General features: G+C 33.2%; 4 protein-coding genes across 5 annotated transcripts; 3 read left to right on the top strand and 1 right to left on the bottom strand.

Annotated features, from left to right (window-relative positions):
• Positions 1-4,244: 4,244 nt before the first annotated feature.
• Positions 4,245-4,818, top strand: LOC108838508 (40S ribosomal protein S17-4). The gene has a single exon (XM_018611438.2). The coding sequence runs from the start codon at positions 4,309-4,311 to the stop codon at positions 4,720-4,722; it is 414 nt and encodes a 137-aa protein (XP_018466940.1). The 5' UTR covers positions 4,245-4,308; the 3' UTR covers positions 4,723-4,818.
• Positions 4,819-6,195: 1,377 nt separating this feature from the next.
• Positions 6,196-7,165, top strand: LOC108846292 (protein GL2-INTERACTING REPRESSOR 1). Of its 2 annotated transcripts, none has more exons than XM_018619515.2 (2): positions 6,196-6,343; positions 6,420-7,163. In XM_018619515.2, exon 2 carries the CDS (start codon positions 6,423-6,425, stop codon positions 6,792-6,794), a length of 372 nt encoding a protein of 123 aa, XP_018475017.2. In that variant the 5' UTR covers positions 6,196-6,343; positions 6,420-6,422; the 3' UTR covers positions 6,795-7,163. The 2 variants fall into 2 exon arrangements, with proteins under 2 accessions (XP_018475017.2, XP_018475018.2); XM_018619516.2 differs by having other exon boundaries at positions 6,207-6,343; positions 6,423-7,165.
• Positions 7,166-10,055: 2,890 nt separating this feature from the next.
• On the bottom strand, positions 10,056-10,753 carry LOC108846147 (uncharacterized). Its single transcript, XM_018619369.2, has one exon. The coding sequence runs from the start codon at positions 10,611-10,613 to the stop codon at positions 10,152-10,154; it is 462 nt and encodes a 153-aa protein (XP_018474871.1). The 5' UTR covers positions 10,614-10,753; the 3' UTR covers positions 10,056-10,151.
• A 3,218-nt stretch (positions 10,754-13,971) lies between these two features.
• LOC108844051 (nucleolin 1-like) lies at positions 13,972-15,530 on the top strand. Its single transcript, XM_018617250.2, has 6 exons — positions 13,972-14,054; positions 14,151-14,203; positions 14,538-14,747; positions 14,823-14,993; positions 15,092-15,211; positions 15,305-15,530. The coding sequence occupies exons 1-6, from the start codon at positions 14,034-14,036 to the stop codon at positions 15,465-15,467; spliced, it is 738 nt and encodes a 245-aa protein (XP_018472752.2). The 5' UTR covers positions 13,972-14,033; the 3' UTR covers positions 15,468-15,530.
• The last annotated feature ends 1,065 nt before the right edge of the window (positions 15,531-16,595 follow it).

Raw genomic sequence — 16,595 nt, 5'->3', positions numbered from 1 at the left:
TCTCTCTCTCTCGGTATCCCCTTCATCGTAAACCTTTGTTTTTTTTGAGAAAAATAAAATGTAAACATTCTTTTTAATTCATTGATTATCTTTTAGCTACCACAATTTTGATTTATATGGGATCTAGTTTAATATTTTATCATGAATTTTTCTTGGGTGATTTACCAACTAATCATAGTTTGCCAATAATGTACAGTTTTTAAATATAATAAATAAAATAATAATAATTTGTGAAGTTTTTAAAATAAATGAAAATATTAGTAGCTGCCAAAAGATGAAATTTTTTTAACAATTTAAAAACCGGTCAGAAAAAATTAAATCATAAAACACTAAACACTATACCCTAAACCTTTCGACAAAGCTTAAACCCTTGGGTAAAAATCCAAACACTAAACCCTAAATTCTTGGGATATACCCTAAACCCCTTGGGTAAATCCTAAACACTAAACTGTAAACCTTTGGGTATACTAAACACCAAATCTCTCTCTCTCTCTCTCTCTCTCTCTCTCTCTCTCTCTCTCTCTCTCTCTCTCTCTCTCTCTCTCTCTCTCTCTTGATATCCCCTTAATCGTAAACCTTTTTTTTTGAAAATATAAAAAATGTAAACATTCTTTTAATTCATCGATTATCTTTTAACTACCACAATTTTTATTTATATGGAAATATTTTCTAGTTTAATATTTTATCATGAATTTTTCTTGGGTGAATTACCAACTAATCATAGTTTGCCAATTAATGTACATTTGTTTTAAATATAATAAATAAAATAATAATAATTTGTGTTAAGATTTTAAAATACAAGAAAAAATATTATTAGCTGCAAAAAGAATTTTTTTAACAATTTTAAAACCGTCACAAAAAATTAAATCATAAACACTAAACACTATACCCTAAATCCATGGACAAAGTTTAAACCCATGGGTAAAAATCCAAACACTAAACCCTAAATTCTTGGATATACCCTAAACTCTCTCTCTCTCTCTCTCTATAATTTTTATTTGTGTTTTTAATAAAGTAATTATAGTGTTTTAGTGTATATAGTTGCAATATTATTGCTAATAAGAAAGGCAATACGAAAGTAAATGCAAAATTATATTATGTTAAATAGATATCTTAGAAGTTCGAAGTTTAGATATTTAACATTTTTTTTACTGATTTGAGACTTGGTAAGCAAAAAAAATATTTAGTAGGTAAATATGGTAAGCAAGAAAAAAATTTATATTTTTTTAACTGATTCTGCAAAAAACTTAACATGCACAACGTCCTCGTATGTATTAAACAAAACATATGTGTTTTACAGAATCTGATCGATATTATTATCATGCAATGTTATCTAAGCCAATGAAGTAGTTAAACAAATGTGTTTTCTTGCACTGTACATCTATTTAGCTTCTTTCTATAACCTTACTTGACAAAAAAGAGAAGAGAACCCTTTTATTAGTTGAAGCTGTTGTTTTGGTTATTAAACTTCCGCGAAGAAGACACACATAGTTCTTTTTTTTTTGCTTCAAAGAATTCATACAACATATAACTTACATACATGAAACATCAGTGTGCACAAATAACCAAACTATAGCATACAAAAAAATACATGACAGTCTATCAAACTTGACTATAATGTTACTGGTTCGTTCAATCCAATTTTGGCTATGCAGAGAAGCAAATGACTCCGAATATTACTTAAATAAAAACTATGGTTATACCATAGCAGCAAATGTTTGATCACAATGCAAGACTTCCTTTGAATGCAAGACTTCCTTTGAATAGCAGCAAATCACCATAGAAGCAATTGTTTCACCCACTTGCCTTGTCAAAATACACGACTTACTAACGTAATGCTTGCGAGAAACATGGAAATAAACATCAGCTCCACGAGCAGCTCGGTTCTACAAAAACATGAAAATTGTAGATAACTATGGTCGACCTATAAAACAACAAAAAATCAGTGTAGAGACTATGAAAAACATAAAGTTTATTCTTCGTAAACGTATCAAATCTTTTCCTTCTCTCTCTCAATCTTCCATAGTTACTCGGGACTGAAGTTTGCTCGTCCCTTAGCTCGCCCTTAGCTCTTCGTGTTTGCTCGTCCCTTAGCTCTCCCTGTTTGCAAACGGAAAACTCATCCGATTTGGCCTTCGCAACTGAAGTTCAAACTCATCCGCTTTGGCCTTCGTCCCTTAGCTCTCCCTAACTTTTGTCCTCCTCGTCTACGCTAAGGGCTGGCTCATCGATTTCGGGGTCAATAACCCGCAACAGAAGACAGCAAGACTCGAAGGGAGAGAACGATGACGTGATGTTTCAAAGTGTTTCTGCTTCGTGGTGGTGAGTTTCGTACGCTCTTTATCAACATGCTGAGATGGGGATTCAAACCATAAGTTGGAAATGTAGTTGTTTCTACACGTTTAACGTCAACGCAGTTCGCGCATGAATGAAAAAAAAACTGGATTCGTTTCTTGTAATGGAAGCAAATAAGGAAACAAAGCAAAGAATTAAATGCTCCGTTTTTCTTAAACTCGCTCACAGAGTGACACGTGGATCCGAGCCTTCTCATGCATTCTCACAAAAATCGTTTAAGGAAAGCTTTAAAAATGCTTCTTATTTAATATATAGGGGATAGTATGTTTGAAAGTTATACTAACATCTTATGATCCACACTACACCCTATTCAATTCTTTTTATATTTTACTCAAATCGTTTGTCTAGTTCAATATCTGATCTCTATCAGCACGATGTATGCATCTTATTCTGTCTCATCCACTGGTTCTCGTTCTACTATAGTGACACTCGAATCTTTTCTATGGCCACAACTTTAATATTTTCCTACTGCGTGTGTAGTCCCATTTCCATCAATTGCTGAATGTCATATACTGATATACATATGTGTACTTTATTAATTTAACATTCAGTCACAGGTTGGACAAGCTGAACATTAAACAAAATATAGGAACCCATTTTTCTTTTGAAAAACAACAGCTGTCTTGAAGGAAAAAACAATGCTATGCAGACACTATCATGAGTTCATTTTCTTCTTTACAAAACATTCGTTATTCGCTTATATCTATATTTCGTTAACGGTTTTATTCACATGATTTAAACCATAATAGCACTCTCAACCTAATGTAGGAACTATCTAAGTATATGGCTATTTACTTAAATTTTTGTGTTGCTTTTAAGACTTTCTGCTAATGACGGTTCTCACACTAATTAAAGTCAAAACCGTACGTACGTTATATGCACTTTAACTAAGATATCTGCAACTTGCGGGGCTTGAGTACTGTACAAAGTACAAATGAAGACACGTTGGTGTCGTAGATTAATGACTAACTAAGCATACTTGATTAAGCAAGAAAGGGGACAAGTAAACCGCAGGACCACATCAATATATACTTAAATACTTCGAAATTTGAATAAAACAAAATGATAAACTTCTTAAGAGCCCCTAAACCAAAACTGATGTGCTTTATTTACTGGTTTAGGAAAAGAGGAGCTCAGTGTTTAATTAATTTCTAAGTCAGAATTCTATTGTGAAATAATCAGGTTCTCAAAATGTATTCAGGCTTCTCACTGAATCAAGTTTGTAGGAAAATTATCTCGATGTCTCTTCAATATATTTTTCAGAAAAGCTTATATTTATTTATCTATATTATTAAGCCATATTAACAAAGTTACTTAAATCTAGGTCTGAATTTGTCACGTTTCGTCTTAATACTGCAGCTTCAGAAGAGGATATGTGCACATATCACGATCAAAAACGTAACAAGAGCATGTATTAAACAAATATGCTCAGTTTCTTGTAATGGAAGCAAATAAGGAAACAAAGCAAATAATTAAATGTTCCGTTTTTCTTAAACTCGCTCACAGAGTGACACGTGGATCCGAGGCTTCTCATGCATTCTCACAAAAATCGTTTAAGGAAAGCCTTAAAAATGCTTCTCCTTTAATATATAGGGGATTAGCTAATTTTTATTTTTTAAAAAACCTAAATACTCTAAATACGCGGCTCAGGAGACCGCGATAATTATGCTCTTAGTTAATCGAAGGATTGGCCAGCTTCTCTCCGTGGAGTTAAACAAACCAGTCAACCGAACCGGCCCATATATATTATTGACACACTTAATGGGCCATTCTTAGAGTCTTCAAAAACTTAACGGGCCCTTCCCTTAAGGATTGGGCTTAATTACAAACTGCAACGTAACAATTTTACTATTCCACCCTTGCACTAGAGTAAAACTCTTAATCTCAGCCGGCTTCATCAGAAGCTAGTAGTAGAGAAGAAGCTCGTCGTAACCCTAAAATCTAGCGGCGAAGATGGGACGCGTCCGCACGAAGACGGTGAAGAAATCCTCCCGCCAGGTGATCGAGAAGTACTACTCGCGCATGACGCTCGACTTCCACACGAACAAGAAGATCCTCGAGGAAGTCGCGATCATCCCTTCGAAGCGTCTCCGCAACAAGATCGCGGGATTCTCCACGCATCTCATGAAGAGGATCCAGAAGGGGCCCGTCCGCGGGATCTCACTCAAGCTCCAGGAGGAGGAGCGCGAGCGACGCATGGACTTCGTTCCCGACGAGTCCGCCATCAAAACCGATCGCATCGAGGTGGATAAGGAGACGCTGGACATGCTCGCCTCGTTGGGGATGGCGGATATGCCGGGCGTCGTCAAGGTGGATCCGGTCTCCGCGGCTCCTGTTGCTGCATTTGGCCGTGGAAGGAGGTTCTAGAAGAAATCGATCCTTTTTAAGCATCATTTCGTATGTGTTTGTTTTGCTCAACTCTGAATGCTCTATAAAGCTTTAATGTTATAAGTTTATTAACAATTGGTGAATACTTAGTTAGAGAACGCATATGGAACTTAGGTTGGTAGATCATCCCTGATTCGTTGAACCTATATGCTCTTTTACTTGTTCACATTGTTAGTTTTAATCTGCACACAAACACACACATTATGGATGCACTGTGGTTGGAGTGTGTGAGCACTAGCCTCTGATATCCTCGAAAGACATCTCTCTATTAGAACCATCATGGAGTTTTGAGAAAGAAGTGGCATTGAGGAGTGCATCCACCATCTCCTTGATTACGCATCAGTTCTTTCAGTGGAGGAGACACTCTTGAATATTTCCACTAGGACCAGCTCTAAATCGGACCTGTAGTTATATACTAGAATGTCTGAGACAGCAGAACAATCATCTAATCTGAGTATCTCAGTTCAAATGTTCTATAACTTGAGTTTCTCACCTTGATCAATAGACCAGAATCTTAGCAATTACAAGATCTTCACAACTAAATATACCTTCTTGCCTGTGTTGAGTGGCCATATCAAACATCTTTTCTCCTGAAGGACCAAAACACGCCTGTTGTTTTGATAGTCAATTAGAAGTATTGGTCCTAGTTTATAATGCCATAGAGTGAGAAGAGTAGCAGAAACACACTTCAAAAATTCATTCAGAAGATCTTGAATTTCTCCAAACTATCATTGGTTTAGATTGTAGTTGAATAGATATCAGTCAGATTATCTGATATCTAACAATAGACATAACTGAGAGCTTGAGGTCCACCCACGTAACTGCTTATTCATAAACAACTACCAACTTTGACTACCAAACACTGGACTCACTTGAACCCCTTCATGGGCTTTATTACTTACTCTCAACTCTCATATCATCCCCAATAGGATAGCAAATTTGATATTTTTGATAATACTAATGGGTAGGTTTGGAATTGAAGATTTATTATTTTGTCTCCCTCTCATAAAACTTTTAATAAAACTAAGGCCAGGAAGGTGGTTTCACTTTATATATTTGCCTGTATTTGAGGTTCTCTGTACCAATTCTGGTGTGTTGCCATTTAATTTTGTTTGCTTTTCTTTAATTTCAATTAAATTTCTTTGACTGTACCATTTCTTACTTCTGAAATTATGAATTTTCTATATTTTCAAGTTTTTATTATAAACATCTAATTCAAGTTGGTTGCCATTTAATTTATTGGTTCTATATATTAACTTCTATGAAGAAAATAAAATAAATAATGGTAGTCTGTTGAGTATTTAATTTGCTATTAAACACCTCTCTTGTTCTTTCCCTCCCTAAGCGTTTAACCATCTAGTAGTGTATATTTCAATTCAATCTTTATGGTTTTCTCTCTCACTCATAATTAAATTAAGCCTTAATGAACAATCTATCTCTCTCTTTCTCTCTTTAAGTTTATGTCTCTGTTCTTTCTTGTATATATAGACCTGAGCTGAAGCAACCCAACCACCAGTTAGAAGAGAGACTCTTTGTGATTGAAGTTGGAATAGTCTTTGAGATCACAGAAAACTCTCCTTCTCAATCCGTAGGTTTCAAGGTACTATTCTCCGACCAATCTCGCTTTTAACTTAATCGCTTCTTGTCTGAAATATTTATTATCTTATTTAACATAGAAGATGAGTCGAAGAAGTCCAAAGCCCGAGCTGAAGGTGAATCTTTCGACGCCTACGTCAAGCAGGAGGAGGGTTGTTCGATCTCCAAGCCGCTCTGCGACGACGTCACCTACCTCACCGCAAAGCTCGTGCGTCTCTTCGGAGATGAACCAGGACGACCCGTCTGTGAGATACTCGACAAGTCCAGAGACAAGCTCGATGGTTCTTGTCGGGTGTCCTCGTTGTCTCATGTACGTTATGCTCTCGCAAGACGACCCTAAATGCCCTAAATGCAAAAGCACCGTTCTTCTTGATTTCAACCATGAAAACGCCTCAAACGCCAACGCCAACGCTCCAGCCGCTTCTTCCTCTGGTCGCAAGACTCGGAGGAACTGAAAGATCAGTAACAAAAAAAAAAGCCCCTCCAAAAATTCCTGTCTTTTAATTTATTTATTTGCAAATGTAGCTGTTGTTTATGAGAGTAGTGCTAATCACGCTCCACTTTATAAACTTGGAGAAGAAGGTACGTAAGGGATGAAACTAGGGTTTCATACTCACAAAACTTCAAATAAAAAAAGGGTGGAGCGTGAATAGCACTATTTTTCCTTTTTCGTATCTTTTCTTAATATTTTTCTACCATTTGAGGGTTATCTAATGGAAGAAAAAAATCTATATGTACGTGTGTCATTGTCTCCATATTCTAGTCCTGGGTCTTATAAATCTCATAACGGAATCGATGACTTATATTCCAAAAAAATTTGGTGTGCTCTGCCTCTCAGATGTATAAGAGAATTAGACGTTTTGTGTTTGACTATTAGAAAAGTAGACATTCTTGGCGTAGCAGAAAGATTACTTACCAATCACGTAAAGGAGGATCTAAAATTGACCTTGTGAAAGATGTAGTAGCTTTGATCCTAATCCCAAGAAAAATCTGAAGAGAAAACTATATAGATTCTTTGTACTTGTTGAAAAAACAGTTTAGACGAGTGAAAGAATGAATGGTTAGAGTCTTAGAGATCAAACGAGAACTTCTTATTTTGGTCCCACCTTGCTTACTTTCGCCTCAACACACATATTCCCTTGTTTTTCATGTTTGAAAAAAAAAATTATGTTAACTCAAAAGAACCCATAACAATATTTTTGTCCTCAGCAATTGCATGTTTGATTAAATACAAAAACAGTTTGCAAATGGCAAAAACAATTACCAGGGAAGAAAAGTGACAAGATGTAGTTTTCTTTTTCCATTTATAATAGCTAAACATAGTTAAATTAGGTGTTTCTGAGCATGCAACATGTAAATGCTATGACTGTAGAATCTATACAAAAATCTACCGACGAAGAAGTACAAAAAAAAGTAAAACAAAATGAAAGCTGGTTAAAATCGAAGAGGAAAGTAGTTCAGAGCATTTAAATAAAATCAGAGGAAGGTGTATCAGTTTGTATATAACAGCTGTTCAAAATGCTAAGATTTAGAGATCATTAAAACCAAAATATAAATGCAATAGTAATTGAGACAGTTGTGAATTGTAATGAGCGTTACGTCAGATTATAAATACGACTTTAATTTCACCTTCATTGCTCTCTTCTAGCTCACCTCTTCAAAGAAAGAAACAATAATTATGTTCATGATGATGCTGCGAGTTTTATTTTATTTTTCTCCTTCTTACTCTATAGTAATATTTTATTTTCTCTTCGTCATTACACTACTTGCTATGTCTTTAAAAGAACTCCATTTCTCTTCTTACCATTCACTGCCACCTTTCTATTGCCGGTTTCCCTTATTCAATTCCTTCCTCCTACCTCTCATTTTCTCAGTTATGCCCGATCATTTGATTAAGATTCTACTTTCATAGAGTTTACATATAACCCCACATAGAACCAAACTAGTTTGATGGTATTAACTTCATTTAGGTTCGTGGAATTGACGTATCAAGTCATCAACCAAAATATAGAGATTTTCTTCGTTTCTTTAATTACTTGTAACATTTCTGAAGAGAATTAGTACAGAGCTCTGACGTTGGGGAATTGTGTTAGCCCTTTCTAGAAAAAATATGGGTCTAATAGAAAATAATTAAGAAGGGAACACAAATATATACTCTCTATACATTAGTTAGGCTCTAATCGTTAAAGAATTTGTTGAATGCACAAATGTTCTTGTTACATCTATAAGTTCCATCCAATATACTCTAATAAATCATCTAATCATATTCACATTTGATGTTAGAGAAGTGTATATGTGACTTTCATGATGACGAGAGGAGACATGTGAGTGATGAGAAGATTAGATTGGCGTTTGGAAGGAGATAGACAGAGTGGAATACTATATTTGATGTGGACCCCTTCGCAAATAAGAGGCCCATCAAAGAAATTTGAGGACCGTCCTAAGAGGTATTCAGCCAACAAATACACCGCAAAACTATTAAAAACGTTCTTATTCTCGCATGCAATTGCACGTCTACAAATAGAAAGCATGCAAAATCCATCCCTCTTGAATATATGGCCAATTACCTTTATTAGTTATAGGCTCTCTGATTCATAAGATATAATATCAATGCATATTCTAGCCTACCTAGTTAAAAATGTATTATTTAGATAAGTATCCCGACGTGGCCAGTTCACGTCCGAAAGTGCTAATCCCACACAATTCGCCGTCCACGGGGTTCGTATATTGTGACTAGTCAGAGCGTTATATTTATATCTAAGAAAAATTAGGTGTCGTCATAATTATCGACAAATTAAACATATTATTCATTAGCGTTTGCGATCACATTTACTGGTGAAGCATGGAGAAACGTACGTTTTATAACTGTAATTGAGTTTTCTGGATGTTTCCCGCTGCCTAAGCGCTAGCTTTCATGTATTGTTCTTTAAGATGCCTTAACGTCTTTGCCACTAATACCACACAGAAACAAACTTCACCCTTAAGAAATTTGACCAAGCTATAAAGAGGATATGACATAGTTATATTTTTGTAACAGCATAGTTATATTTCAATGTTTTGTTTTTTTCTACTTCATTATTTATTTATTGCTTCTATAAATGCGTTAATACTTTAGTGGTTGAAATATAATTATGCTATTCTTATTTTGAGTGCAGTACACATTTAAACTTCAATATTTTTCTTTGTTTTTTTCTATATTTTCTTCTTACTGACTTTCGTATCAATTTACATTAGGAGCAATACTGACAGAACACTAGACTTGAATTGTTCTTAATTTCTTGCATTACCATCATTGATAAAACGAAGAAAATGATGAATATTATTATATTAAATATATAAATTGTAGAATAAAATTATTCGCATGTGGCAGAGAAATAACCAAAATTATAAACTGTAGTAACCTTATGATAAATATATAAGTTTTCTAATTTTCGTATTACCAACATGTGTTCAAGTTCATACAAAACATGCATACCATGTTAAACAAATGTTCCAAGTTTTGAACAAGAATTGAATGAGTTTTTTTTTTTTTTAAAAGAAAAAAAAACAAGAATTGAATTTAAGTCTACCCCAACCTAACATCAATTTCATACTTCAAAGCTTTATCCAATTGGGCCGCTGGGCCAAACTCTACTTATCGGCCCATTTTCCTTTTCCCTTCATTTTATTAGAGACTTTATGTAAGAAAAGATTATGAGGAATTCTGAAATCAAAACTCTTTTCTTGAATATGATTTTGATTCTCATAACGCTTTATTGTATACAAACACTTGTGTTCAACTTCTGAAACCCAAATCAAACGTGTGGGCCAAGCTACTTAACAATCTGAGGATGAATACAGATTGACTGGAGAATCCAGTCAAACATACGTTTCAAGAACTGTATTCCGGCGGAGAAGTGGAGCCACACGCCTCGGAGGAACCGAGACCACCCAGGCGAGTCTTCCGATGAAGCTAACGCCGTTGGCTGGAGATAAGACCAAGCGGCTTGCTTCACTAAGGGGTTGCGTATCGAGATATCTCCAACGGTGGATAAGACCGGAGAGCTGCTACCGTTAACTGACGGTAAGTTGACGGAGGAGTTACTCGGAGATGAGATGATATCTCTGAGAGATGTGTAAGAGGGTGGTTTCAGCGAGATGAGCTCGAAATGAAACGACGTCGGCGTAGTGGACGATGATTCGATCGCGAAAGGAATATCGGAGGTGATCGCAGGCGTTATCGTGGATATGGAGTTTCTACGGCGGAGTGGTGTTGACGACGGTGGAGTCTCCATAGTCTTCTTCTTCTTCGTCTTCTCTTTGTGTTTGTGGCTGAGTGGGTTTGTGTGTAAATATGAGGTCCAGTCTAATCATTGATGTCTATAATGTGGACATTTGTCATTATCTTTGCTTATAATAGAGAAACGTTTACTTTCTTCGTATTTTCTGATTGGATGTGAGTCATTCACATTGTATGAACCCATCCAAGTGTTTATTTAGCTAATAATTGCAAAATTCTTTATATGTAAAGTACTTTATATATAGACAAAGATATATTATCGAAGTGGGTGTGAAGATTTGATGAAATATATTCGGATATCCAACCAACCATAATAATCATTATTTTCCTAATACTTGATTAGTAATGATATCATATATAATATGGCCAATGTAAATTTAAAATATTTTTATTTCCATTGTTAACGTAAGCTTCTAACGTGATTAACTCATCTAATTAATAAACGATATATTATATGTTTACATAGCATATACATTTCTTCTTCATTACTAAGAAACCATGATAAAGTCCTATTGTTTGACCCATCACCTAAACAAGATGAATGTACATGGATTTCGACACCAGCATCTTTGCGCAAGTGGCTTAGGCCACCTTGTCTCAGAATTTCGACTCCAAGTAGGCAAGTATTAAGATAAAAATGGGCCTAAGACGATATATAAGAAAACCAAACTGAAATAGTAGTACTCACTGCCCAATAGTATGTCGCTGTGGTTCATCATATTTTCTCTTCTAGCCTTCTACTCTTGAAAATTCTATAAAATTGATATTGTATTTTTTTACAACTTTTTATAGGCTGTCATAGAACAAATCAACAAATGTTTGGTGTTGTATTGGAGAGGTGAGTTTGTTTATTTTTGCCAAAACATATGTTTGGAAATCTTTATTAACTTTGTCCTCATTCCTTAGGTTTCTGATATCAAATTCTTCTGAAATTAATAAAGAAATCGGTGTTTCTATATGTTTTCTGTTTATGTTTTCGCTTGTGTAAATAGTTTTGAACAAGGCCAGAAAGCAGACTATTTTGACCATGCAAATAAATTAGAAAAAAACATGTGTGCTTCCCCATTGATTTATCATGGCTTCTATATTGATTTATTTAATTAAAGTGCTTAAAACGTTGATTATACACATCTTTAGCAGACAACTTTATTTTGGAATTCTTTATAAAAAAATAAAAACTATTTTATTTTGTCTAAGTATACGTTTACTTGGAATATTCTCAAAATTTGATTATGAATAAATATCGTAAAACAAAAAAATTATGTATACGTGAATATTTATAAAATGACAATTGTGATGTATACATGTGGGAATGTAACGATCCTTCGCGCAGTAGCTGGTGTGAGAATTGTAAAGAAAACCATGTTTACCATCATACCATTACCATGTAATATAACCTTCCAACAAACTTCGTTTAAAGAGACTGCTCTAGAATCATCCACATTAAAACTATTTCAAAGCGAGATTTTCATCAGTTATATATTAATATTTGTTTGGAGAATGAAGCTCTCGTATGAAAGTTTTTCAAATGGGTTTTAGCTTAAAAATAATTAAATATTAATACAATTAATAAAAGATTCCTGTTAAGATACTTCTAAAGCATATGTTATAACGTAGCCAAGCTTTAGAGTTTCGGAAACTAGACAAAATTAAGACTTGAGCAATAGCGCTAGGAAACGAATGAACATCAATAAGCTTTAAATAGAGGCCAAGCAAAAAAAGTGTGAAGAAACAAACTGTCGCAAAATTCCACAGAAAATACAAATTTAGGAAAGACGCGTATGTAATTGCTGACGAAGATCGGGTGAAGACTTGTTTTCAAATGGTACATTTATTTTAAATAAGAAAGGTCAAGCAAATTAGACATATGTAAACCAAATACGTTGTCAAAAAAAAAAAAAAAAATGTAAACCAAATACTTATCGAATAAAAATGAAAAAAACTTATATTACTATTAGGTACATGTTTTAACAGTCGTGGTTGTGTTGCTGATGAACTTTGAACAGTTAGGTTTCTTTTCTTTTTTCGGTGGGAATCAATAAATTTACTTATGAACATCTCTTCGATAAATTTCACAAATCAACAAAAAAAAGAAGAACAGATGATATATTATTAGAGTCATCAGTCTCTAACAATGTATGAGAATCAGAACTTGATATTTTGTTTGTCAACTACAGCTTGATTGACATTCAATATATTTATCAATGACACAGCTTGTACAAACATAAATACATACCAGAGGCTACTCATAACATGGTGAACGGAGTTATAAGTTTTTTTTCTTTTTTGAAAAATTGTCAAAACGAAACAAAAATTCAGCATGATTGTCTTTATAATATAAAACAATCATTTAATTGTTTCTTTGGTATAATTTTTTTCATAATTCCAAAATTAACCATTGATTAATCTAATTAAACACATTAAACTAATAGAATTTAAAAAATAAAATTAAAAACATTTAAAAGAGAAAATAAAAATAAAAAATCTATATTTTTTTAATAAAAATAAAAATTTTAAAACTTAATAAAAATAAAAATAATTTACAATTTTTTAATAAAAACGTTAAATCGACCTAATAAAAAACAGTTTACAAAATTTTATTTTTTATAAAAAGTTTAAAATATTTGTAAGCTTTTTAATTTTATCAAACTTTTTAATGAAATAAAAAATTTTAAATGTATTTTTATAAAGTTTGTTTAAATTTTTTATTAAAAACTTTTTTAATTTTTTTTTTTATTTTTATAAAGTTTACAAATTTTATAAAGTTTGTTTAAAGTTTTTATTAGACACATTAAACTAAAATAATTTTAAAAAATTTAATTAAAGACGTTTTGAAAAGGGAAAATAAAATAAAACTTTTTTTTTTTAATAAAAATAAATTTTGTAAAAATAAAAATAATTTACAAAGTTTTTAATAAAAACGTTAAATAAAATTATTAAAAAAATCTTTACAAAGTTTTATTGTTATAAAAAGTTTAAAACGTTTTAATAAAACTTTAATTAAATAAAAAAATTAAACTTTATAAAAATAAAAATAAAACTTTACAAAAAAAATTTAATAAACATTTTAAACTAACTTTATAAAAAACATTTTAAAAAGTTTTATTTTTATAAAAAGTTTAAAACGTTTGTAACCTTTTTAATTTTATTGAACTTTTTAATAAAAATAAAACTTTTGATAAAAATAAAATTTGTAAGATTATTAGGATGGGCTTATAGGTCAGGCCTGCAAGGCCCAATCGTTATTTAAAAGGGAAATGACGGTTGTTCCTAAACGAGGGTAAATGCATGGAGACGATATAAAAACATTCTTCCGACCGAATCTAATCTAATAATCTAATTTTAAAAAAAAAACAACGCCGCGGTTCTCGAAACCCTAGCAAAAGTCATTTCTTATCTTCTCGACTTATCTAAGATGGAAGGATCCGGGATCGAAGTAAGTAATCGTCTTCTTCTTTTCCTTATTATCTTAATGTTCTTTTTGCTCTCAATGAATATGGTTTCCTTTTTTTTTGTTCATCTTGTACCTTAGGGGCTGACCTTGCAAGACAGTCGTACTGTTCCAGTCGAATCAGAACAACAACGGTAAAATTCGATTGCTTTTCTTTTTCTTGGAATCTGTGAGATGTCTCGTTCACGTCACGTTGATAATATTGGTTGCTTTGTTTGTGTGTCTGAGATTTGTGTCTGTTGGCTTTTTGTATCTGTGAGATATCTCGTTCATGTCAAGCTGATAATATTGTCCCAATTGTGTTAGTAACGTAACGTTGACTGGTTTTGCATTTGTGAGATGTTGTCTTGTTCATGTCACTCACGTTGATAACGTTGTTTGTGTGTCTGAGAAATGTGTCTTGTCCCAATCATATCAATTCAGTAACGTTGTTTTGTATGTGTTGTTTTTGTCCCCCAGTTATCACAGTACTTTGGACGGGGATACGGATAAGTTCGTTGAGAGTATGAAGTCCTTGTTTGATTACCAGGAGAGCCAGATTAGGATCAGTGTTGAGGGGTTCAACACATCTGCTGATCCTGTTGAGCTCTACACTTCTTTGCAAGATCTCTTCAAAACCTGCGGAGAAGTGGACCACATCGAGTTCAAGATAGATCGTGTGAGAAAACAGGTCATCAGGTTTGTAAGGTTTCTTTTCTTTTTGGGATATTTTTGAAATGAACACTTCTAATTAACTGATAAATTCATGGCAAGTCCTTGGGTTGTTGTCCTTCGCGGAGAAGGGGCCAAAGAGAAAGCTTCACTTCTTGACGGAAGTGAAGTTGGAGGAAGGAAGCTGACTGTTTCTCCAGTTGAGGAGCACACCGATGGGTTGAGCACATCGGTTCGAGCTGCTAGATATGTGGCTGACTTCCAAAGGAAAAGGTAAATCCTCTTTGTTGACTTCTCTCTTTATTTTTGTTTGATTCTGAGTTTGAAACTGATGATGGTTAATAATCTCTTGTAATGTTCTTTTCTTGTAGGAGCCAAGCCATATCCGTTACTGGATATGACCTTTCTCTTCCTCAAGACGACCTCAAGAGTGCTTTGAGGAAGCACTTCGCTTCGTGTGGTGAAATCACGGACATCCTCGTCCTCTACAGGTTATTACAACCTTGTTCTGCTAAAACCTTCTCTCAATTACTCCCTTGTGTAAAACCTATTTTTAATGCTTTCTTTGCTTCCTGTTTCTGCAGCCGTGCCCTCGTCCACCTGTATGGGTTAGGCTCCGTGCACCGAGCTGTCCAGTTGAATGGAACCGACCTCGGAGGCGGCTTCAAGTTGACCGTCCAAGCCGTGCCCTATTCGAAGCCTGAAGAAGCCTCTGGGACTAGCCATGACGTGATAACTGTTACTTGATATTCAAGTTGTGGTAGATTTGAAAATTTATTTAAAACCCGTTATAAAAAAACGAATGTGTGTAAGAAGACTTTAATTTAATATTATGACATTGTAAGCCTGATGACTGTATTCACCGCTATTGCCGTGTTGGTTTATATTACTATAGTCTTTGTGATTTTATCTTTTTAGTCATTTTATTAGTAGTCTTAACCCTTCTCCTGTTTTTTTTTCTTTTCTTCAGGTGGTTACTTCCCGAACAAGTCAAATTGTATTGATAAATGTCGTACTCTTTAGATTCTTCATAGCAACAAGACAACGTTTATGAAAAATCAATCATGTTCTCTATATGTAAAATACTTTACATACATACAAAGATATATCAAAGAAGTGGGTGTGAAGATTAGATGAAATATCTTGAAATATATTCGGATATCCAACCAACCATAATAATCATTATTTTCCTAATACTTGATTAGTAATTGATATCATATATAATATGGCCAATGTAAATTTAAAATAGTTTATTTCCATTATTAACGTAAGCTTATAACGTGATTAACTCATCCAATTAACAAATGATATACTATATGTTTATATAACATATACAGTAGAACCTCTATAATTAATACTCCATAAATTAATAATCTCTATAAATTAATAAATTTCATCAGTCCCAATTTGGACCGATGTAAAATATGATACAAATCGATAAAATAATAAATAATAATATTTTTAAAACTCCCATGTAAATATATAGTCCCATTAAAATCAAAAGTTAATAATATATATATATATTTATATAAGTACAAACTAAATATTATACTATATTCACGATGAAAATACATATGCTTTCTAATATTTTACTATATCTTAAAAATATTTAGTAAAATATGTCGAAAACCACATAACAACATAAAAATATACACCAAATAAGATAACTAAACAATACAAAAGTCAAATATTTTTCTTTTCTATAAACAAAAATATTCAAAAATGGATACAATCTAAAAAATATTTTTTTTTATAAATTAATATCTCTATAAGTTAATAAAATTCTAAAGTTCCAACATTATTAATTTATAGAAGTTTTACTGTACATTTCTTCTTCGTTACAAAGAAACCATGATAAAGTCCTATTGTTTGACT

The sequence above is a fragment of the Raphanus sativus genome, chromosome 3 (genome assembly GCF_000801105.2).
Source record: "Raphanus sativus cultivar WK10039 chromosome 3, ASM80110v3, whole genome shotgun sequence".
In the NCBI taxonomy this organism is placed as follows: domain Eukaryota; kingdom Viridiplantae; phylum Streptophyta; class Magnoliopsida; order Brassicales; family Brassicaceae; genus Raphanus; species Raphanus sativus.
Note: the sequence above shows the minus strand (reverse complement) of the source record. Positions and strands in the feature narration are given on the sequence as shown.

Excerpts from the sequence above, each read along its gene's own strand:
- LOC108844051 (XM_018617250.2), top strand. The coding sequence starts at position 14,034 with ATGGAAGGATCCGGGATCGAA. Across the intron at positions 14,748-14,822 it reads GTGAGAAAACAGGTCATCAG|TCCTTGGGTTGTTGTCCTTC; the intron begins GTTTGTAAGGTT and ends ATTCATGGCAAG. Across the intron at positions 15,212-15,304 it reads GACATCCTCGTCCTCTACAG|CCGTGCCCTCGTCCACCTGT; the intron begins GTTATTACAACC and ends CTGTTTCTGCAG.
- LOC108846292 (XM_018619516.2), top strand. The coding sequence starts at position 6,423 with ATGAGTCGAAGAAGTCCAAAGCCCGAGCTGAAGGTGAATCTTTCGACG.
- LOC108846147 (XM_018619369.2), bottom strand. The coding sequence starts at position 10,613 with ATGGAGACTCCACCGTCGTCAACACCACTCCGCCGTAGAAACTCCATA.
- LOC108838508 (XM_018611438.2), top strand. The coding sequence starts at position 4,309 with ATGGGACGCGTCCGCACGAAGACGGTGAAGAAATCCTCCCGCCAGGTG.